The following is a 23,844-nucleotide window of genomic DNA, read 5'->3' on the forward strand; positions in this document are numbered from 1 at the left end:
TTTTTAAGAGTTATTTGTGTAAAGCTAACTGTTCAAGTGGCAGCTCATCGCAAAGTAGCGTCTGATCTCAGTTTCTTTAGCGGGTCAAGCCTCTTTAACACCGTTCTTTAATAATACTGCTCGTAAAAAAGACACAACTAATTAATTCAACAACCAAGCACTCAACCTCGCACACTGTTTTGTAGCCGGTATGTATATCTAAAATATTCTTTTTAAATCCACAACGCTGATCTGTTCGCCTGCCTCTAGTCTACAATTAAAATTAATTATTTAAGTTGGCATTTTTTTATTTTTAGTTTGTTTATTTTGTTAATGCTTTGATTTTCTTTGAATAACTGCGGCGTGGCAAACAATAACCTGAATTTTTGCGGAGTGCGGTTTCGGTCAGTTCCGTCGATTTTCGATACAGTATTGTGGTTATGCCAGTTTTTTTTTTCTCGTGAATTGCGGTTAGCACCCCACTATTGTCCCTCAAGGCTAATGTAGTCAAAGTCCTGGTCAGCTTAAAGTTAAACTTCAAAAGAGTTATATGTTTCGACTTTCAGGCAAAATCTTAGAGGTAATCTAACAGAGGAAATACACCCGGTTTTCTTATAATACCAATCAAAATGGCAACGGCCTGCGTGACGTGACAAGCTGTCGTGATCAAAGCTGTTTACTATCCTAAATATAAAACGGGTCAACCGAAGATTGTTTATCTAATTAATTACTTATACTTGAAAAGATAATTTCTCAGTTTTGTCTTAATGCTACCCCGCAGGGGCTTAAGCAAAGCACGTAGGAGGCAGAAGTCACACACTCGCGCGTGCTTGATATTTACTGCATCATCGACGGGCGTAAGACATGGAATCGACTAACTGATATCAGTCAGTGTGTATGCATTGCTTCCAAGTTTTAAGATATGTTAGAGTCAGCAGAATTGGAATTTCTGGTCATCCCTTGAGTTTAAATATAGTGCACGTGTCGGTGAAGGAATGCTGAAAACCTTGCACTTTTTGTTTTGTTATCACTGACAAGGAAGCACCTGTAAACTGTAGCTCTTTAGCTAAGCGTGACGACCAATTGCAAGTTAAATAAAGATTGTGTGATTGTGTGAAGGAAGTACAGTATTTATACTAGAAAGCAGTTATCGTTCAGTCTCGCAACGCTGTCAACACTGATCGATATTCTATCTTTATTTTGGTACTTAAAGTCGTATTTACGTATTTACTGATATTTTCTCACGTTTTAAAAATGATCACCGTTTTGTGTTGAAGGCCAGTTCGTCTACAGAGTACGTTCACGTTTTGCTCCGTCCCCGCTGAGTCACGGCAGAAATTAACGTCACTGATCATAAAAGTCTTTTTTCTAAGTTTTCAGACATTAGAGTCAAGATCCGACTATAGTCTCTAAAATGCCGCTATTAAATATATAAAATTCAATTCGCAACGTTGTTGTCAGAAGTCCCTTTTACTAGAAAAAATGCGGTTAATTGCATGATAAAGTATTTTGACTCATCCTGTAATGGCTATAATTTTATACGGTTTAATACTGCATGTTATGACCAAGTACTTTTTTTTTTCGATTTTGAAGGAAGTCATTAAGTCACAGGAAACATTTCGAACCAAACCTCCTACGCTGAGTCATGAACCACTAAGGCTTTGGACACGCAATGGATCCATCTATAGCAGGCTGTGATCATGTAAATGCATACTAAACAGTTTCAGAGACAATCAGCACTTGTTCTCTCTAGCTTACATATTTTGTTGAAGCTTTTTTAATTTTAGACCGAGGGACAATGGGATTTGCTGAACATCAAGCTTCCACATATATAGTTGACTACAATTTTTTGGAGGATAGAGTTATCGTAAAATAATTTTATTAAGATATAATTTCTTTGCTTTCAACTAGACTTCATTGGGTTTTATAAGCATGGTTAAACTGTTGCATTTGTTCGCTGACTATTTAAAAGTTATAAACGGTTCATAGCCTGTGTACAGCCTGTCCCCTCCCCTAAAAAAACGGGAAGGGGCGGGCTATACACAGGCTAATTTAACGAGGATTTATTCAGACTCTCTTGTCCCTCCATACACGTGGAAGTAGTCAGCATAGGTTTATCTTTCTCACGTGGTAATTTTGTGAACAGATAAAACGAAATGTTAGCTCCTTCACTACGAGATCGGCTACGAACACGCAATATTTCCCTTGGCGTACTTTTTATCATGTTATAAGGAATTTTAATTCCTTAAAAATCTTCACTGACAACTGCTTATGGTGACTTGTCGAGAAATCATGAGAAATTGTTGAGCTTATTAACATGTATAACTATTGAGCTACCGATGCGAGAAAGCTGTTTACACGCCATTTGAAATTTATATATTTATATTTATGGTCATTTACGCAACATCTAAAAGTGTTTGATCTATTCGTCCTTTGTAATTATATGAAGAACTTAACAGGCACGAACAAACTCGTCGTTCCACGAAAGAATACTACCAGCTTTGGTTTTAATTCTACATTTTTTCCGGTGCCAAAGTGCACGGAGCTCTCTTCTAATACGCGAATCAGTTTTCCAAGCTAAAAAGTACTGCTGAGCACCTTTTTGACTCCTACTTTTCGATCCGAGTTACAGGCCGACGAAGCAGGGGGATAATCGATCGGGGTTCCCTGTACTGAAAACCTGATTCAGGTTTAATTAAAAATTGCAAGATGACAAAGTATTCTACTCACTATAAAATCACTGAACTCAGGTTACACAGTAAAATAAGTGTTAAATCGGTCTATAAATCAAGTGTTTTGGAATTGTAGAGCTCTAAAAATTAATCTCGATTCTCGTAATTTGCTTAACTAACTGAGCATTTTACAGTCCAGTTTGTGTGCCAATGCAATTATTTCTTCCAATCGTTCAAGGCTGTTTATTGCCGTTCTTCGATCCGCACATAAAAGTTCTTTGGATTCAAAGTAAGGCCACATTTTCCCTGAAGGTCAATGCCTTGGTACTCGGCTGGCAATCCATCCTGCGAAAATTTGAAGCTGTGAAGCAGCGCAGCAAGGAACACAGAAACTGACTTCAGAGCCAAAGGCTCACCGGGACACTTTCGACGACCCTTCGAAAATGGTAAGAAACCTCCAATAGACTTCGGGTCGATTACCTCTCCAGCTCCGTTCAGAAAACGCCTGGGGTTGAAAACGTCAGGGTCTTTCCAGATTGCGGGATCGCGATGCACAGACCACAAGTTAACGAAGACCATCGTGTCTTTCGGGATTGTGAAGTCGCGAAGTTTCGTCTCGGTTGTTGTGGAGCGAGGCACAGAGAGAGGCGCAAGGCTTGTCACCCTCAGAAGCTCATAGACTGTGGCTTGCAGAAGAGGAAGGGATGCCATGTCTGACAAGGTCGGCAGCCTTTCTCGACCAATCACGAGATCCAACTCTTCATGCAGCTGCTGTTGGATATCTGGATATTTAACCAGGTATGCTAGGCCCCAGTAAATGGTGATGGACGAGGTGTCGAAGCCAGCACAAAAGAGATCCATCAAGGCTCGAATAATCTGTTCATCACTGAGCAGAGGGGCCATGTTTACAGTGTCGTCGCCAGCAGGACGATCCTCCGCCTCTTTCACGGTTTCCTTCTCGACGACGTTGATAAAACTGTCTGCGATGTTGCGAACTTCCCCTCCAGTGTAGGTTTGTTTGTTTTCCACAAACATCTTGGTAGAGGCGTCCGTCACGGCCTTCATTATCAATAAAAGCTTTGAAAGTCCTTTACTGGGGAGATACTTCAGAAGTGGCAGGAAATCAACATGGCTATTGCCATTCACTACTTGACCGAAGTCGTCTGTGTGCCGAAGAATTTCACGAAGGCCTTCATCATCATACGAACGATTGACTCCGAACAGTGCACCAAGTATGATGTTGGCCGTGGCGAACTTGAGAGTAATCAGAGCATCGACAGGTTTATCTTTCTGTAGCTTGAAGCAGTGGACCATACGTTGAGATTCCTGCAGAAACTTCTCTTCCAAGGTTGCTGCATTCTTGGCGAAGTTCTGGATCGCAGAGACGCTGATCTTCCGAGTTAGCCTCCACTGCGGAGCATAATCTGTTAGGGTAAGGCTATTACCATCAGGATTGCTAAGCTTAAAGGTGTGCAGTTGTGGTCTGCCAGCAAAGGCTATCGACTGCTTGACAATGGCCTCTTGAATAGCATCGACTCCGTTGAGCACCACAACTAAGCGGTTACCAAACATCAGGCTGAATACATCTCCATATTTCTGTGCCATCTTGGTGAGGTCAAGATGCGGGTTCTCTCCGAGGCGGAAACAGGCGCCTGTTGTAAGAAAAAGCAAAGAGCGTTGACAGAACATACAGGGCAAATTACTTCTCACCACTTTTATACTTCAGATAGGCAAAAAATCAGCACAAGCAACATTTAGCTAACATCTTTGTTGAACTTAAGTCCCATTTACAAAAAGGCTAAAACAAATTTAAAAGATCTTCAAAAAACGCTAGAAATTCTTTTGGCTTTGTCGAAGTTGGTAACAGTTGTTTCTCGACGTTAAATTTGGCTCAATGATAGCACAAGGTACTTGAAACCTATCTGAAACTCACTCTTAATGTTTTGTTTATAATTTTTATCTAGTTAACTGGACTACTGAAACATCATAGTTTTCTGGTGTGAATGAAGTATAAGTTCAACAGGCCGCCAGCAATAGCGCTTCGTAACTCTGTGGTAACTTAGCTTCAGGTCGATATTACTGAATGTATACATTGCTGTACGCGAGGTGTTGCAAGCAATGGTTTTTAGTAATTTATACTTTTTAAATCGAGGTTAATTACGACAAACTCGGGTAAATTGGTTCCTCAGTTTGCTATCGTTAACAATACATATCTTATAGTTAAGTTCCGTTTAGACTGATATTATGTAAACTTCGGCAGTAGATCCTTCTTGAACTAAATACATTAACGACACGGAAGACCGATTCAACAAAAAGAAAGTGCTCTGTAATGGGTCATTGCACGCCGCAACACTGGAGATAAAGCATCTTATGAGGTTAAATTAGTGTTTACACGTGTGGGTCTTGCGTGCTCCTCTTTGACAACCACGAGTGCATTTTGACGCCCACCCCACAGATAGAATTTGTTTGCCGTCTTTTATACTCCCAAAAAAAAATTATTTATTGTTGGGATCATTCATAGTTATTGGGAAATCTTAACTGCTATTCTCAGAAATTTCCAAAGGAGAAAACTTCCAAAGAAGGGGGAATTCAGTTTGCATTCCTGCCTTTTTTTTAACACTGTTTATCACTGCTGCAGCCACGTCCTACAACTCAGTACGTACGTGCTGCATGTATTCGCGCACGCGGCTCAACCTACCATCGCCGTTGTATTTCGTTCAGTATAATTACTTAACAATATATATTACGAAAAGCTACCCCGCAGGGGTTTTCGCAAGCACGTTTGAGGCAGAAGTCACGCGCTGTCGTGTTGGATATGGTTTGTTAGCTACAATTCACTGCCTCAGCGACAGGCGCAAAACATGGAATTGGACTAATTAAACATTATCAATTGTGTACACGTGATCGCCATATAACAAAATATAAAAGAGTGGATCCGGAGTTTACAAATATAAGCACGTTTCTGGAAGAAAATGCTGGAAAACAATTGAAAAATTTATTTTGTACCTATCTTCACGAAGCCAACCTTAAGGTCACTGACTTTTTAAAAGTTTTCAAACAAGATCCGTTCAAATTTAAGGTCCCGGTTTAAGGAAATGAGACTATTAAAAGCGTTTCTTTGGTATCAGACCTCACCTTACTAGATAACAAAAAATTGTGTTTTCTAACCCATTTATGTTTCTGTATCAGTTCAGTCCGAGACGAGCCAATGTTTCCTAGGTCTCATAAATAGCGAGCATTAGTTGATTTTAACAAAATTTAAGTCACAGAAAATGAAGCAAACCTTCTACGCTGAGTCATCAACACTCAAGGCTTTCGACACGCAAAGGATACAGCTACAACAGGCCGTGATCATGGTATATGCATACTAAGCAGTTTCACAAACAATCGGCACTTGTCCTTTTCAAAAGATTTGGAGTTAATTAGAACTAAGGCCACTCAGCCTTTTTACTAAGTAATAACTCTAAACTACTGGAATCGTTGGATGTTTACCCAAAAATAACGCCCTAAAAATACATTTAGATAAGGCCTTGTCTCGTTGATGATTCTTACAGGACCTTTAAGAATTAGCAGAAGATAAGAAAAAAATTGTCGTTCAAAACTAACATGAGTTGCCCAATATAAACCATGGCCTCCTTACCAAAACTTATCGAAACTAAGCGTTAAGTTTGACGTCAAAGTCCAGTCTTGTTTAAAAACTACTTCAAGATTGTGACTGTTTTTAAAAGTTACCGAAGTGTTATGGTTGCCAAAACGGTTCCGCGGCTAAGCGTTAATGTAAACATGATTTAAAACGCACGTAAGCTTTAGTCGACAGTTAAAGTTTCGCTAAATTGTTAAGCTCGGTTTAAAGTTAAATCGGTGTTTACTTTTTACTATCTTAGTTCGTTAAGATTTGTGTGACCAATGCGCTTAGTTTTAGCACTGACAATAAATACAGGATGTTCTTTTTGGAATCTCTGTTCCTGTCAGTTATTATCGTAAAACATGATCACACTGCTGTTTTGCTTTTTCAATCAGACCTTTACTTATTGGTTGCTAGCATTCTAGAAGTTAAACACAGAATAATTGGTAAACACAATTTTTTAAAACCTATAAACGGTTTATAAATATTAAAATATATTTCACGAAGGTATTTTCACACTCTCTTCTCTGTATGTGTTGATTGTGCATAAGGTGGAAGCCAGGCATAAGTTGTTCCTTCTTATCATGAAATAAACACTCAAAATAAACAGAACTTCGTCACTTTCGGCTGAGAACACGCAATATTCACCTTGTTCGAACGCCCTTGTCATGCAATTATGGCTCTATAATTATTCACTCATATAGTTAATCGCTGATGTTAAAAAGAAGAAATATTCCAAATTTAACTGATAAAGATAGTTTCAACTACTTTTAAATTGAAAGTTTAAAAAGTGCGTGCTTCGGAAATTTCGATAGAATCATTTCCATTATTTTAACTCACTAATCGTCGAAGTTAACTAGATCTTAATAAAATCCTATACAGTGGAAGCTCCTCATGGAGACCGGACTATGCTTACTAAATCACGGAAAATCAGTTCCCTGTGAGATTCTAATAAACGTGAAACCGCATAATTTTTGAGGACTATTTGTTTCCTGAATTTGTCAGAAAAACATGCGTGAGTACTAGCGACACAGTAATCACAGAAGTAGCAAAGTAAATTTTGTACAAACACTAGATCGCGATAAAGAATGTTGAAAAATCATCTTACCTATCACTGGTAGTCCCCAAGGTCCTGGAGGCAACTTGGAAAAATTATGCTGCCACATTGCTTTTCCAGTTAGGAACACACAAACCAGAAAGCAGAGGAATAAAATCTGCCCAGCCGATAAAAAATCTTCTATCGAAGAGCTCATGATGACGAGTCAGGGTTTGTAAATTAACTGAGACGGAAGATTTTGTTCTTCGCGTTGCAGGTTGTATATTCGGCGTTGATGCGAGTTCAAGGCCAAATGGTCTCAAGAGAGAAAGATCGGGGTATAAATATGCGAACAAATTGTTTACACCTCATTTAACCCCCATCTATTTATCGGCGAGTATCACGGCATTCTCTTCGTGTCAATAAAGGCAGATAATTACTTGCCCACGGTTTGAATCGGTGTTTTCCGTTGTGTTCTACTGAGCACGTTACTTCTTTGGTGAAGAACAATAAAAGCCAAAACAAGTTGAACGAAGTTTTTACTATGTCGTTACATGAAAAAATTTGCACACTGTTTGTGTAAATTGTCATCTTTGAAAGTGAGATCTTGACTGAAAGAAAATTCTCCCAAGGCGATTTCAACAAAACATGCAGCACATATTAAGAGAACTGAGTTACTGATCAGTGACTTTAGGAGCCATGATCAAAGGGCGATGTTACGCTTTGTTGCCTTTATTAAATTTAGCGATAAATATCTATTTTCGGATATCGATACCCACCATGAATGCTATTTTTGTAACTCTGCTCTTTGGCGGCAAACTGATTGAAATGGCCTCTAGCCCTGGGATCATCAGTAAACACAAATACCAGGTTGTGCGTGACGGCTTAGCGCATGCCACAGGTCTGAAGACGTCGGTTCGTCGTTGATGCTCCGTTAAATGATGTTAACATTTGGATCGAAATAAATGAGCAAGAGATTGTTTATTTTTAGTTAAGCTAATATTATTCTAAAGTGATTGCAAGGTTGAGCTTTAATTGTCTGCACTTGATGGTCGGGCGGCAAAATCTGATAAAGTTAAATGATTTTGAGATAAACTTCTGAAACAATACTTTGGTTACAATGGATCTTTTATTTTTTTTTAAGGCCAAGTGCACACTTAATTTAAGTTCTGAACTTTAGAAATTGCATTTTGTCTGGATTCCAAAGATTCAGTGATAAATTTTTTCGCAAATGTTCACTTAATCTTCCCAGGAGAGGTCTAGTGTTTTTGCTCGAACCGTCTAGCACTATACGTTTGTGTCCAAAACAAGTTGATGAAAGCGGCGGAAGGGGGTGGGGAGGTGGCGGTAGGGGGAAGGGAGGGGAAGGCAGGGCGCTAATTAGAAAATAGTCTTGAGGTTAATTCACGATATAAACTAATCGATTTTGGGGCAGTCTTTGGCACAATTTATTGAATTGTTCAAGGAAGAAAAATCGTTTTCCATTGTCAGTATTTCCTTCAACTTCAGTGCACAAACAACGGGCATTGTTTACGCGTTAGAGAATAACTATAATTAAAGTTATGCAATACTGTGCTTTTTCCCATGAAACTTCTTAGAGGAGCAAATTGTAAACGGAGCCGCTCATTAAGCCAAACAAAATCCCAGCATGTTGTAGGTAATATAAAATAAAGAGGCTTCTTTCTAGAAATAGCTGATCGAAATTATCCACAGCAGGAGCCACGTCTGTTATATAAATTTCTAAAAAGTTTCATTAAATTGTCAGCGTGAAAGTGCGCTTGAGGTCGCTTTTTTGTCAAGGCTCGCACGACGATTATTGCTTAAAAGCTAAGCCCTCTCACGGCACGAAATGGTGGATTTCGAAGTTTTACCTTTATTGTTTTCGAAAAGAAGCCCTGACCTTATATTTGATCCGGGTGACTTCCCTTTCATGGGCTTAAGTTCGGGGCTCATTTTTGGATTGAAACTTCAAAAGTCTTTGGGTTTGCATGGGCCTGAAATTTTTTCGGGCCGGCATACAAGAATACCACATGGTAAAACTCTCTAAAACAAGCACAAAAGTTCGGGATCAAAAATTACAAGGTCTCTAAGTATTCCCTTACAATGAAAAATTCAACCCAAACTCTCTAGTAGGGGCTTATAATCGGAAAAGCTGTAATTTTCTTTAATTAAGAGCTAAATGATATCAATGGGCTTATAAGGGTATGCTTCTTTTTTGTATGTTGTAATATAAGGATTCTTGCGTTTGAGATTTTGGGGGCCATTTTTTCGGGGAAGAAGGTGGTTTTGTTGGGGAGGTTATATCCTGACGACTAAAATTAATCTTTGGATGTGCATTGCGTGCGCTGAACTGAAAAAATCGAACTGGACTGAACCCTATCCAGACCAGGGGGCGGAAAGTGCTCGCGCTGATTTTGAACACTTATAACTTTCCAAAGATTCAACCAAACGCTGCCAAACATTGCGAGTTTATCTAAAATTTATCTGGAAATAATTTGGTAGGATAGGTAATTGTCTCGGGAACTTGACGTTACCCCGGCAACGGCATTTTGCAGATATGTTCCCCAAATCAGTAATTTTTGTGTCCTGTTCACCTTTTTGGGTTTTATTTGCACCGTTTTATAGATTTTGAGTACCTTTCAGTAATTTTGGGCGGTTTTCTGACGTTTTGGAAAAAATTTGAAATCCAAGATGGCGGATCCAAGGTGGCGGGTGTTTTTACATCATCACAGTCAAAACAAAACGTTAACATAATGATTTAATGATTGCGCATGCCTCAGCCATATTTTGTCGACGCGTTTCAACTTTTTCACTACCTCAACAGGCGTCTGTTTAAGGCAGGGAGAGAACTTACATCTTAACCTCACCGAGATGGCACATAAGTACCGAGATGTGTTGAGCCTGACGCTTGGAAACCGCCTACATTTAGAAGTAGCAATAAACGTAGTTAACGCCATTCAAAAAGATGTATTCGAGATCCATTGAATTTGGATTTGACTGCAAGTGCGTGTTGGTCTTCAAGTTAAACTTCAAATCACGGGACTACGAATTCTAAGACTTCGAGTTAGACTTCGAGTGACAAGAAAAGCAATTCCTTAAAAATGAATTAAGGCAAGGAAATTCATGTTTTAAGTTATCAGTTGTTTTACCTAGACATCAACAATAGAGAGTGAGTAGAGTGAGAGCAGGTCATAATCGACCGTGATTAGGTTTCCTATACTAGCTGTAAAAAAATCGTTTGCCTTAATAAATAATGTCTGTTATTAAAGACACGTTTCTGTAAAAAAGACCGAGTTAAACGATCATGTTCAACTTGAGGGGGACTCCTATTAGAAAGGGACGGGTATGCTTGTCGAGAATATTAAATGTGGGGTATATTTTCACCAGTAAGAAGGAGTCCAAAATAATCGTTAACTGGCTCACGCAGTTTATCCGCACTTGCGTGCTACCAGCTCGTCCACCAGTTTGCGAGACCCTGCCTGATTCGATTTGGTAAATTGTGTGGATTGTCAAGTGCAGAATATTATAGCTCAACCTTGCAATCGCGTTAGATTTATATTTGCTTAGCTAAAGACCACTAAACGATCTCTTGCTTTATTCAATTCGATCCAATTACTAACATCATGTCGACGAAGCATCAACGACGAGCTTAAAGTTCTTTAGTTCTAGCTTGCGGTAAGCCGTCACGAACAACCTCGTATTTGTGTTTACCGACGATCTCAGGGTTAGAGGCCATTTCAATCAGTTTGCCGCCAAAGAAGCGAGGTTACAAAAATAGCATTCATTTATATGGTGGGTATCGATATCCGAAAATAGATATTTATCACTAAATTAAATAAAGGCAACAAAGCGTAATATCGCCCTTTGATCATGGCCCCTAAAGTCACTGATCAGTAACTCAGTTCTCCTAATTTATGCTTCCTGTTTTGTTGAAATCGCTTTGGGAGAATTTTCCTTTAGTCAAGATCTCACTTTCGAAGATGGCAATTCACACAAACAGCGTGCACATTTTTTCATGTAACGACATAGTAAAAACTTCGTTCAACTTGTCTTGGCTAATATTGTACTTTACCAAAAGAAGTAACGTGCTCCAAGTAACCACTACAAGTGTTTATCTGACTTTATTGGCACGGAGAGAATGTCGTGATACTCGCCGATAAAGTGATGGCGGTTCAATGGGGTGTAAACAATTTGTTCGCATATTAATACCCCGATCTTTCTCTCTTGAGGCCCTTTGGCCTTGAACTCGCATCAGCACCGAATAAACACCCTGCAACGGGGAGAACAAAGTTTTTGAGTCGTCTCAGTTAATTTACAAGCCCTGACTCGTCATCATGAGCTCTTCGTTCAAAGATTTTTTACCAGCTGGGCAGATTTTATTCCTCAGCTTTGTGGTTTGTGTGTTCCTAAAAGCAATGTGGCAGCGTAATTTTTCCAAGTTGCCTCCAGGACCTTGGGGACTACCAGTGATAGGTAAGATGATTTTTTCAACATTCTTTATCGAGGGGCGGTAAGGGGGGGTCATGCGCACAGTTCACGACTATTAAAAATGGTAAATCACGATATTTTTCACGGAAAATAACATAGACGAGGAAGTCTTGTGCATTTAAGCCTCCATATCGAAGTGTTTTTAGTCTTGCAAGGACGATTTTGCAAAAATGACTGACTACCTGTTCTTAAATATTTAGCCATCACGCAAATTGTGTCCAAAAGTAATCTTCCTTGCACAGCAGGTTGGTTTTTACGGAGAAAGTGCTGAATTCTAGTCAAATATTATGATTACACAACCTTATTTTTGCTTTCACGTGTCACAACAAGTATGTCATTCACAGTTCACGGACAATATTATTTTATAATCACGGATCACGGAAAATAAAAACGTACAATCAGGTTTCACGAGAAACCCCCTTACGGCCCCTCTTTATCGTGGTCTAGTGTTTGTACAAAAATTACCTTGCTACTTCTGTGATTATTGTGTCACTAGTACTCACGCATGTTTTTCAGCTGCTTTTTATAGTAGAAATGCTTCGTTTGAGGCAGACGTCCGGTAAAACTATTGAACTTGCTAGCTATGACGTGTAGATATCCCTGAAAATTTGCGAGATTGAATTTTGTAAGATTGATTTCAGTATTAAAAAAATCAGAAAACTTGTAAGTCCTTAAAACTTATGCGGTTTCATTTTTATTAGAGTCTCCTAGGGAACTGATTTTCCGTGATTTTGTAAGCATTGTTTGGTCTCTCAGTGGAGCCTCCATTGTAGATTTTTTGTTAACTTCGACGATTAGTGAGTTAAAATAATAGAAATAATTCATATCTAAATTTCCGAAGCACACAACTTTTTAAACTTTTTTTAAAGTAGTTTTAAACATCTTTATCAGTTAAAATTGAAATATTTCTTGTTTTTAACATCAACGATAAACTGTGTAATGAATGAATAATTTTAAAGCCATGCTAATTGCATGACAAGGGCGTTCGAACAAGAGGAATATTGCGTGCTCATAGCCGACAGTGACGAAGCTCTGTTTACTGTGAGTGTGTTTTTTTTTCGTGATAAGAAAGAACAACTTATGCCTGACTCACGCCTTGTGCACGATCAACACATACTGCAAGGAAGACAGTCTGAAAATACCGTCGGGAAACATAAAAATCTTTTAAAACCATATAAAAGTTTTAGTGTTGACCATAAAACAATTCTGTATTCAACTTCTAGAGTGCTAGAGTCTGATTGAAAGCTAAACAATGCAATCTTGCTTTACGATAACAACTGACAAGAACACGTGAGATTTATCCAAAAAATCCTGTATTCGTTGTCAGCCATCAGCGGAATAACACGACAAAAACTGAGTCCATTGGTCTAACAAACAAACTCTAATGTATAACGGACTTTGAAAAGTAAACATATTTAACTTTAAACCGAGCAAAACAATTTAGCGAAACGTTAACTGTTGACTCACGTTTCAAATCATGTTTACATTATGTTTAGCCGGAACCGTTTTGGCAACCAAAACATTCGACGCCTTGTCAGTAACAATCACAATCTTGCTGTATTTTTGCGGCTAAACAAGACTGGACTTTGACGTCAAACCGAACGCTTAGTTTTCTAACTAAGCCATGCTTCATATAGGGCAACACGTAGAAACCACTGCATGGACTTAGCTTTGACAGACAATTTTTTTTTTCCATTATATTATTTGCTTGACCAAAACGAGACAATGCAAGGCCTTACCTAAATAGATTTTTGGGGGGGATTTATCTTTTAGTGGACATTCCTCATTTTCATAAGTTTTTACAACGAGTTAGTTCTTAACAAGGCAACGCGTGAGAGCCACAAGCTTGTGAACAAAATCTAGTGACCTTTAATAGTTCTAATTAACTTCAAATCTTTCGAAAAGGACAAGTGCCAACTGAATTGTTTGTGAAACCGCTTAGTATGCATATACCATGACCACGGCCTGTTGTAGCTGTATCCTTTGCGTGTTGAAAGCCTTGACTGTTGATGACTAAGCGTATGAGGTTTGCTTCATTTTCTGTGACTTAAGTTTTGTTAAATAAATAAATGTCTGTCAATTAAAAACACTTGGAATAGTGATTTGTCCCAAAAAACTCATGAAGCACGCACCTGCGAGGCGAGCTTCGCCATACTGATTTAAGGGGGCCCGATAATGGGTCTGACTTAGTCTTTTTATCAACTACAATTTTTTATCCAGTAAAGTGAGGTCTGATACCAACGAAATCCTTTTCAATAGTGACATTTCCATAAACTGGAACATTACATTTGATTGGAACTTGTTTGTCAGTGACCTGTAGGTTGGCTTCGTGTAGATGGGCACAACATAAACTTTTCAACTTAGTTTTCCAGCATTCTCCCACAGAAACGTGCGTATATTTGTAAACTGCACTCTTTTATATTTTATTATATAACGATCAAGTGTACACAAGTGATAATCTTTAATTAGTCCAATTCCATGTCTTACGCCTGTCGCTGAGGCAGTAAATTAGCTAACAAACCATATCCAACACGAGAGCGCGTGACTTCTGCCTCAAACGTGCTTGCAAAAACCCCTGCGGGGTAGCTATTCAGAAAATATATATTTCTGATTAATTATAATGAAATACATGGGACTGAGGTGGTTGGTTGATTCATACAGCACGTACTGAGTTGAAGAACGCGGTTACAGTAGTGATATACAGTATTTGATTTAAGCAGGATTGCAAACTGAATCCCCACTTTTTCTTAAATTTCGGATCTCAACAAGAGATATACTATCTTTCTTTAGAATGTAAAAGACGACAAAAAGCAATGTGCCTGTTAATTAAATAGAGGGTGGTAAAGGGGGGGGTATAGATCACGTTTCACGAAAAATAAATCGGCCCTTTCACAATTCACGAAAAATAATCATGGCATTTCACGCTTCACGAAAAAAAAGGTTTTTCTGACATAACATACCGTTACATTTTGAAACGTTACATCCAAAGGAAAGCCCTGTTTGAGGTTTTCACTATCCGTCCGCTTCGCGTTCTGGGCGCTTCAAAAAGGAAACCAAGCTCTGAGTTCTGTGTATGATGAACAGCACCATCTTCCTCCACTACAATATCATCAGAATCGCTGTCGGAAGAGTCGTCATCGTATTCGGATTGCTGATCGTCTCCTTGGTCCCTCGATGTAGACGCGCCTTCTCGTCCCTCGTCCTCAGATAATCCAGGTTGTTCTTCGAATTCTAACCTTTCGCCTTGATGGGTAGCGGTCTGATACATATTTAGAGGAAGAGTTCCAGCTTTATACTTGGTGGTTTCTTGTCGGACGGTGCGTTGTCTAACGCACTTACCGTGTGTGTTTGCCCAGTTTCTCATCAGATCTTGGTCGGCTGAACTCATGTAAGGGAGGCTTTGTTGCGACATTCTTGGGAAATCTTGAAGGTGAATTTGTGTTGAAGGGACAGGATAATATGATGTTGTGTGTGTAAAGTAAAAAGCTGACCACTGCGTCATTCGTTTCACTGATTCGAGGGCTGTGCTCCCAAAATCCCTGGCGTAGTACAATTGCATACATGTTGGATGTTTGAAATGGGAAACTGCGTGGAGGTTCTCGACTTTCACGGTGAGGAGAGCTTCAGGGTTAAGGGTAAGTTCTGGATTGATCTTTGTGATGTTGCTTTGTAACCGTGCCAGTCCTTTATTAATCATGTGGACCGACTTGACTGTCTTGCTTGCAACAGTTCCTTCAGGTCCATTGGTCTGCCTGTTGCGGTCCAGTAATGTCTGCGCAGATTGAACGGTACCTTGAAGGTACCCAGAAACGGTTTTCATCACCTCTCCAGCTTCTTGCAGCGTTGAGGTGTGAGTTCGCTTGTGCTTGTGGTGCACGGAGAAGGCATGATACAGTTGCCCAAGATTTTCCAAAAACTTGACTGCACATCCAACATCTGTTATTAACTTTACAGCTCCGACCTGTGCATCAGTGACAAAAATGTTCTTTCCATTCTCCACGCAAATACCCATAGGCTGGGAAAATGAGGCCTGAGTGCCATCACTGTTGCCTTCCTCGCCTGTGCCTGCAATGATTTCAACGTCCCCATTCGAAGAAACCTTCTTTATCTGTCTGCTTCCCATATCTGCAAAGACAATCTCTCCCTGATCCCCAAAAGGAGCAATGCTTCGTACGTCTTTACAAGATGGAGTGCTGTTTGAAAGTACAATGGTCTGTTCTCGTGTTGTCATGTCAATCTTAGCTATCCCTTTGTCACAAGAAATGACAAGTGTTTGATTAGAAATACACATGGCATACACGGACATGCAGTCGTTGGGATATTGGGAGAAATCCCTGACAGCGCCAATGATTCCAATACCGTCCAGTGTAAGCTCCACGAGAAACAAACGAGACTTACTGTTCGATGCCACTGCTATCATATCATCACTTACAAGGCAAATGCTGTCTGCAGCCACCTTCTTGTCCATGTTTACGGCAGTAGATACTTTCCCTGACTTTTCATAGTCCTTCTTTAGTTGTGCAAGAGAAGCTTGAAGTCGTTCTCTAAGCTCCGGAATGGTACCATCATGTGGCAGTCCTCTGCTAACCAGTGCATCCTGAAGTGACTTTTTTGTCTTCAGTGTAGAGGGCGATAGAGTGATTTTTCGCTCTACTTCTACAACAGTGACAGCGTTTTTCCCTTGTTCAACCACTAAGGCAACACCTTTGCTTTTTAAATATAACATGTTCTTTGCATCTCTCAAGCCAGATTTCATCACACTAACGCGAACTGGATTGTGCAGGTCTGCTAAACACAACTTCGTCTCCTTCTTCAAAGGGGAGTAGTCCAAAAAGAAAAATTTTCCATTCGGTCCAAGGCAAATGCAGATGGGATGTGGATATAGCCCAGCTTTGTTGCTGTCAATTGGCCGAAATTTGTCCGGTATCAACGTGTGAACAACACTTTTCGCAGAAGACAAAACCTTTAATACAGCTGGGCTGCATAACCGTAACACCGGTTCTACAGCCATTCTATCTTTGTTTTGCACGTCTTCTTTGGTTAAGAGTTTTCGAAGTTGTGACTTTATGGCCGGGTCACTGTCCTCTCGAAGCGTATGGACAACCGCTAAGGAGAGGCGACTGTTGTCAAGCAGACAAAACCAATTGCTAAAACTACATTTCCAACTTTTTCCTACATGCACTGCATCTGGTAGATAAACACATAACTCCAACAAAGGATCTACTAACCCATCTCTCTGAAGTTGCTCCAGTAACTCCATGGCCTGTTTGTTTCCCTCCTCACAGTCAGACGAAAGGGCAAGGATGGCAAGGTGAACACATTGAATCTTGTTCTCTAAGCAGTGATTACAAGCTCGTAGGGCAGGAGAGTGACTGACTTGGCCGTTTTTTGAGCACTCATCGCAGACTTGCTTTTGCTCCCAACAGGTTTCACATTTCTTTTTGCAGATGGTTTCGTTGCATTGAGAAATGAGTTCAACGGATTTAGTTTTCTCCAAGCAGGCCTTGCATGACTGCAAAGCATCGATTTGCTTAGTAAACATATTTAGCATGTCTTGTCCACTCTTCCCTGCCTTTGTGAGATATTCAACAGCTACTGGCATGCTGACAGTATCACAAAGCGTAGTTAAGAATGAAACATTTGCCTCTGTGATAACGTTTTTCTTAAGAAACTCTGGACTAGGAGAGGGATTACTTTTTACAAATTGAATATCAACCTTTGGCTTCAAGCCGACATTGCACTTTAGGGCTTCGTCAAACAATATTCCGGGCTGTAATGCTGTCCCATCATTTTGCATAACAGCACCAATAACTTTGGCCATGGGCGTATCAATTAAAGGAACTACTTCCTTTGACCCCCCCGTTGCAAATGCGAGAAAACCTAGGTGCATGTCCTTTAAAACACCGCTTGCATTAGTATAACCACCTTTCATTTTTTGTCTTGTGGGCTTTGATGGTCCACCAAGGTTTGGTTTTGCATCTTCGGGATTCTTGGCTCCCCCTTTGCCTGTTCCATGATACATAGGGCCTCTAATAAAATTAACGGTGCTTTCCCCTCCAAGGTGTTCAATGGTGTTAAAAAATTCCACCACTTCTGGATTATACTGGTGGTTAGGGTCATTCAAACTGTGAACTGTATCCTTTAAATACTTATACATGATTCTATCTCTTGGTATAAGACCCCTTTTAATCAAATTGTCAAGCTTTAGGCTGACTTCGTCTGCTTGTTTCACTGCTAATGGGACAAAAAACCAATCACCGTCCTGTAAATTAATTTCGTTTTCTTCATCGGAAACGGAATCTGAATCACCACTAGAACTATTGGCCGAAACACTTGATAACCGCGGGCGTTTCTGGTCGCTAATTTCCATTACTGTCATGTCTTCATCTAACTCCAGACTCTCGTAAGCAGGATCGATCACTGTCACATCGGGGTCACTGGGGTCAATATCCAAATGCTCACTATAAAGTTCGAAGTTTGAGTGTCTTGGGTCACTAAGAAGAAACAATAAACTTGTTGTATGATTTTTAATGGCTAAAGAAAGGTATAATTGAGGTAATAAGATCAGATAATTTTTACATGACAACGACTTGATGTGCAAGATATGGTGAGATCTGGCAACTGTCACGGAGGAGATGGAATTAAGTTATGATGGAATAAATGAGTAGTATCTCTTCTTGTTTCCGTTTGGTGCATAAAGCAATAATTGGTAATTAACACTCAATTTTGACAGTTTTTAATTTGTATGATTAACTGTACATAACTAATAGCACAGTCGTATAATAAAACGATTTATAACAAAAAAGAAGGAGCTAATCACATCAGTTGTAGATCTGGATCACTGATATCGTTTTCGTCTTTACGGGAGTTGTAGTCATCCACGCGCACAGCATCGTTAGCTTTCTCAATAGACCCACTGTCATTTGCAATCTGGTTGTCTCCGGCATTGTGCTGGAGAAAGGCAAACATGTTCTTCTGCATGACCTTCTTTTTACTTTCTGCTAAATCTTTTCTAGAACAGGCATCATAATGCTCTAAGTAGGAAACAAAAGGAGAAAAAGTAAGAAACACTTTTGGACGACAGCAACAACAACATTTGTACTCACGAGCAAGCGAGTTCAAGTTAGTGCGGGCACTCTATATTTGTTTTTCAACTAAGGCAACCATAAGTTTAGGCAGTCTAGAACAACTGGTCAAAAAACAAATTTAGCGATAATTCAGCTACCGTCAAAATTGCAAGCGTATATTTATCAACAACGACAACCATTTTATTTTGCCAAAGAAAAATAGAAATAATTATAGCAAAAACTAATTAACTAAAGTAGGCAAAATACTACTCAAATTTTGGGTATATTTGGACTGTAACATTTTTTCCCTAACCATAAAGATCAAGTATTTAATAATGAATAAAACGCAGGGTGTGAACATTCGATCATGGTAACAAAAGTCGTTGAAAACGGGGTAAATAAATTAATGAGCATTTGCAATCAATGGTGTTTAATAAATTAACTTACTATCTTTGAAGTACTTTACTAATTTAGGTGGGCTTCTGTCGGTTGGTAGCTTCTTCGTCTGACCACAAATTCCACATCGCACCTCATTCTCCTTCACCAAAACAGCACCTCCCAGGTGAGCGAGACCTAAACAAGAAGATGCAGAAAGAAAGGGATGGAAAATTAAATGAAGCCGTTTGCTATCGTCTTTCCGTATTTCTTGCAACGAACAGTTAAGTGTAGAACAAGTCTTGTTGGTACCTTCTATCAGCTCTTCCCTCTTCCTCTCTTTCTCATCTTCTGTCACTATCTTTCTTTTTCTTCCCCTCGTTTCTTGCCTTTCCTTGGATTGGGGAGTAGACTCACTCCCTACCACTAGCTGGATGACAGGAGTGTGTTTTGCGAATGACACTACTCTGGGAACAACATCCACTGTGAATTCAAAAGCCATATAAAGGTCACATAAAAAAATCTCATCAAAGAAAAAGACAGAAAAAGCATCCATACGTCGACGTTTCCAAATTTGTCTACTGTCGAACTGAACTGTGTTTTCAAAACCAAACACAAACCAACGCTAAAATAGAGAATAATTCCTATTTCTAGGTCTACACTTCACTGAACGCATTTTCTACCAAGGAAACTAGTCGAAAATCGCTGAATGAGTCATAGCGTCTGCCATGAATGACAAACTGTCATCATTTTCAGTGCCGCGTCGCCGACTAGCCTGTCGACAACACTGGGACTACAGAAAGCAAAATCTTCGAAAATCACTCAGACATTTCTCTACAATGACTACGACTGCTTACATAGTTGTTCTGTCGACCGAATTCTGCTCGTAAACGCATGCAAACGCTTTTAGATTACAACAGTGACTGACAGAAATACAGTCAATGCAAAATGCAAAACCAAATACTCGAACAACCCCGACAACCCCGCTAACTCGAACTAACTTCTATTTGATCCTATTTCCCTTGGACCCACTTTTCAGTCATTTTTACTCGGTTAACTCGAAAACCCCGCTAACTTAAACTGTTTTTCGTTTCCCTTCAGAGTTCGAGTTACTGGGGTTCAACTGTAATTCAATAAATTATTCAAGGTGCTATTAAACATAACACAGGTCAACATACCTTGCAAAATGTTTTCCTTTTCAGCCTTTTCCAGACTTTCCGGTCTTTCCAGAAAGAAAACCATTTCGTTTTCCCATTGTTGTTGGGTACGAATACAAAAACTTTCTACAGTTTCACGACCTCTTTCACGAGAACGGACTGTTCTCATAAACGAACTCTCAATATTCTTTCCAAGGCCTTTAACTTCGGCCATGGCTTGCACGCCGCAAAAATCTAACACAGTTTTCTTTAAGACCTCCAGATTTCTGTAGGCTGTCTCGGAAAACGGAAAACGGGATTTGTCTTTATGAATCAAAACTTTTTTGCCACCTTCGTTTAAATAAAAACTTATTAGAACCTTCACAATTGGTAAAACCTCGAAACCTTGATTTTGTCGATCTTGTTCAGCTCTTTCCGCCATGGTGGGTGACAATGACGGCTTACCAGGCAGGTTTGGTCAAAGGTCACCGAACACAAGAGCACACCACGTGGTTAACGCAAGGATCCACTGTCCTGTCACGTCACGCAATATTATTTTTGTCTTCATTACATAATGACGGATGTCAAAAATAACAAAAAAACATAATAAAAATCACGGTTCACGGCGAAATAAACCTTTATTTCTCAATTCTCGAAAAATAATTTTGGAAAATCACGGTTCACGGCTACTATAAAAATCACGATTCACGAGGAAAAAAATAGCCATTTCACATTTCACGGGGAAAAAAAGGGGCCGATCACGGATCACGAAAATACCCTTTACCACCCTCTAAATAACTTTCAGTGGGGTGTGGGCGTCAAGACTCCCTCGTGGTTGTTTAAGAGGGCTTAGACCCACACGCGTAAACACTTATTTTATTTGAAAAGATGTCTTATGCCGGCCACGTTTATCTTGTGCTACGGTTTGCAATGAACCATTACAAACTTTAATCGGTATACCATGTCGTACATGTATTAAGATCAAGGTCGATCTACTGTTAAAATTCAAATACCATTAGGCTAAATGGAACTAAACTAAAAATGAATTGTTAACGATAGCAAACTGATGCACCCGATTTAACTAAGTTTGTTGATTAAAAGCTGCAAACGATAAAAAACGATTGCTTGGATTACCTTGCGTACAGCAATGTGCGTGCATATCCAGCCAAATATCGATCTGAAGTTACGGCGTTTAGTAGCGCTATTGCTGGCAGACAATTATAACGTTAAACTTATTACCCTGTTCTTTTTGCTACAACAGGCGCCTGTTTCCGCCTGGGAGAGAACCCACATCTTGACCTCACCAAGATGGCACAGAAATATGGAGACGTATTTAGCCTCATGCTTGGAAACCGCTTAGTAGTGGTGCTCAACGGAGTCGATGCTATTCAAGAAGCCATTGTCAAGCACTCGATAGCCTTTGCTGGAAGACCTCAACTGCACACCTTTAAACTTGCCAATCCACAAGGTAACAGCCTCACCGTGTCTGATTACTCCCCAAAATGGCGACTTAGTCGTAAGATGAGCGTCTCTGCAATCCAGACCTTTGCAAAGAATACAGAGGCCTTCGAAGAGAAACTGCTGCAGGAATCTCAACGCTTGGTCCACTGCTTCAAGCTGCAGAAAGATAAACCCGTTGATGCTTTAATAACTACCAGGTTCGCCACAGCCAACATTATCCTAAATGCGCTTTTTGGAGTCGATCGTTCATACGATGACGAAGGCCTTCAAGAAATTCTTGAACTTGCCCAGAGTTATCGACAGGCAGTGCAGGCCAGTAACCATGTTGATTTCCTCCCACTCTTGAAGTATCTCCCTAACGATGCGCTGTCCAATCTTGTGCTGGCACTAAAGGCCGTGAAGGACGACACAACCAAGATGTTTGTGGAAAATAAACAAACCTACACTGAAGGGCAAGTTCGCAATATTGCAGATAGTTTTATCAGCATCATCGAGAAGGAAACAAGGAAAGTGAAAGAGAATAATCCGGCTGGAGTGAACACCTTGAACATGGCTCCTCTGCTCGCTGATGAACAGATAATTCAAGTATTGGGGGAACTCTACGGTGCTACCCTTGACACCACTCCCATCACTATCTACTGGAGCCTGGCATATCTGGTGAAATATCCCCACATCCAACGCCAGCTGCATGAAGAGTTAGATCTCGTGATCGGCCGTGGACGATTTCCAACTCTGGGAGACATAGCATCTCTTCCTCTTCTGCAAGCCACAGTCTACGAGATTCTGAGGGTGACAAGCATAGCTCCTCTCGCCATACCTCGCTCCACAACCACCGAAACCAAAATTTGGGACTTCACAATCCCGAAAGACACGATGGTCTTCGTTAACTTGTGGTCTGTGCATCGCGATCCAGCAGTTTGGAAAGATCCTGATGTTTTCAATCCCAGGCGTTTTCTGAACGGAGCTGGTGAGGTGATCGATCCCAAGTCTATAGGAGGCTTCCTACCATTCTCGGGGGGTCGTCGGAAGTGTCCCGGTGAAGTTCTGGCCCTGAAAGCAGTTCCTGTGTTCATTGCTGCTCTACTTCACAGCTTCCTATTCTCGCAGGATGGATTGCCAGCCGAGTACCAGGGTGTTAATCTTCAGGGTCAGTTTGGCCTTACTTTGATGCCAGAGACGTTTTATGTGCGGATCGAGGAACGTTACAACTAAAGAGATCCGCAGAACAAAATCTTCGTTGAACTACAAGTACTTGAACTGCTAACTGACTTTACAGAAGGCCTTTTTTTTTAATGTACTGTTGCTCTGGTTAGATTATAGTTATGCAGTGTAGTATTTTCATTGCTTAGAATTTTTAAGCCATTTGCGATCAATTAGTCCAGTCGACTTGCCCCAATTTTCCCAATCTGATCCCAAAGAACCTGCAATCTCTTTGGGACCGGAGTAAACTCATTTTGTGCCGGGTGTCGATATTTTTACACAACATAACAATAAAATAATTATTAATCGATATTTTTTATATGGTGAAATGTAATTTTGTAATTTTTAGATTAACATCTATATGGTACACGGTTATAACGTTATTTGAGCGTAACTGAAGTATGTTACTGGGGCGGTATAACTTTTTAAAATAACTTTTGTTAATGGTGTATAAGAAAAAGTATTTAGGTCCAGCGTCTTTTGCTAAATGTACTTATAAAGAATCATTTATTTTTTTTTTATTTTATGTTAAAATATACTTAAGTATAAAAACTTGCCTAAAATAAAATATGTTTGCTTCCATTGATGAAATATGCGAAGTACTTTTTCTGTTTTTGTTTCACTTTGCAGGGACTAGATTGATTTCTATTTTCGCTCAGTGAGCATGACAGCTAAGTCCGGGAGCTAAGTATTACTATTAAGTTCAGCTTAAAAATTTGGCGGTATAATTAGCTCCATTTAATCGACACGAAGAGCGTGTCATGATCGCCGATTAAAAGATAATTGTTCAAATGGCGTGCAAATA

The 23,844-nt window shown here is 39.8% G+C and overlaps 2 protein-coding genes across 3 annotated transcripts; one reads left to right on the plus strand and one right to left on the minus strand.

The window, feature by feature from the left end:
- Positions 1-2,655: 2,655 nt before the first annotated feature.
- LOC144649270 (cytochrome P450 1A1-like) lies at positions 2,656-7,710 on the minus strand. Its single transcript, XM_078508745.1, has 2 exons — positions 7,385-7,710; positions 2,656-4,303 (listed from the first exon to the last, which is right to left on the minus strand). The coding sequence occupies exons 1-2, from the start codon at positions 7,527-7,529 to the stop codon at positions 2,895-2,897; spliced, it is 1,554 nt and encodes a 517-aa protein (XP_078364871.1). The 5' UTR covers positions 7,530-7,710; the 3' UTR covers positions 2,656-2,894.
- A 3,718-nt stretch (positions 7,711-11,428) lies between these two features.
- LOC144649271 (cytochrome P450 1A1-like) lies at positions 11,429-23,614 on the plus strand. 2 transcript variants are annotated; one of them, XM_078508746.1, is made up of 2 exons: positions 11,429-11,785; positions 21,640-23,614. In XM_078508746.1, the coding sequence occupies exons 1-2, from the start codon at positions 11,647-11,649 to the stop codon at positions 23,049-23,051; spliced, it is 1,551 nt and encodes a 516-aa protein (XP_078364872.1). In that variant the 5' UTR covers positions 11,429-11,646; the 3' UTR covers positions 23,052-23,614. The 2 variants fall into 2 exon arrangements, with proteins under 2 accessions (XP_078364872.1, XP_078364873.1); XM_078508747.1 differs by lacking the exon at positions 11,429-11,785 and adding an exon at positions 13,721-13,826.
- Positions 23,615-23,844: the final 230 nt, after the last annotated feature.

This window comes from Oculina patagonica, chromosome 4 (assembly GCF_052425735.1).
Source record: "Oculina patagonica isolate OP01 chromosome 4, crgOcupat, whole genome shotgun sequence".
NCBI classification, from domain to species: domain Eukaryota; kingdom Metazoa; phylum Cnidaria; class Anthozoa; order Scleractinia; family Oculinidae; genus Oculina; species Oculina patagonica.

Excerpts from the sequence above, each read along its gene's own strand:
- LOC144649270 (XM_078508745.1), bottom strand. The coding sequence starts at position 7,529 with ATGAGCTCTTCGATAGAAGATTTTTTATCGGCTGGGCAGATTTTATTC. Across the intron at positions 4,304-7,384 it reads TTGGGGACTACCAGTGATAG|GCGCCTGTTTCCGCCTCGGA; the intron begins GTAAGATGATTT and ends TTCTTACAACAG.
- LOC144649271 (XM_078508746.1), top strand. The coding sequence starts at position 11,647 with ATGAGCTCTTCGTTCAAAGATTTTTTACCAGCTGGGCAGATTTTATTC. Across the intron at positions 11,786-21,639 it reads TTGGGGACTACCAGTGATAG|GCGCCTGTTTCCGCCTGGGA; the intron begins GTAAGATGATTT and ends TTGCTACAACAG.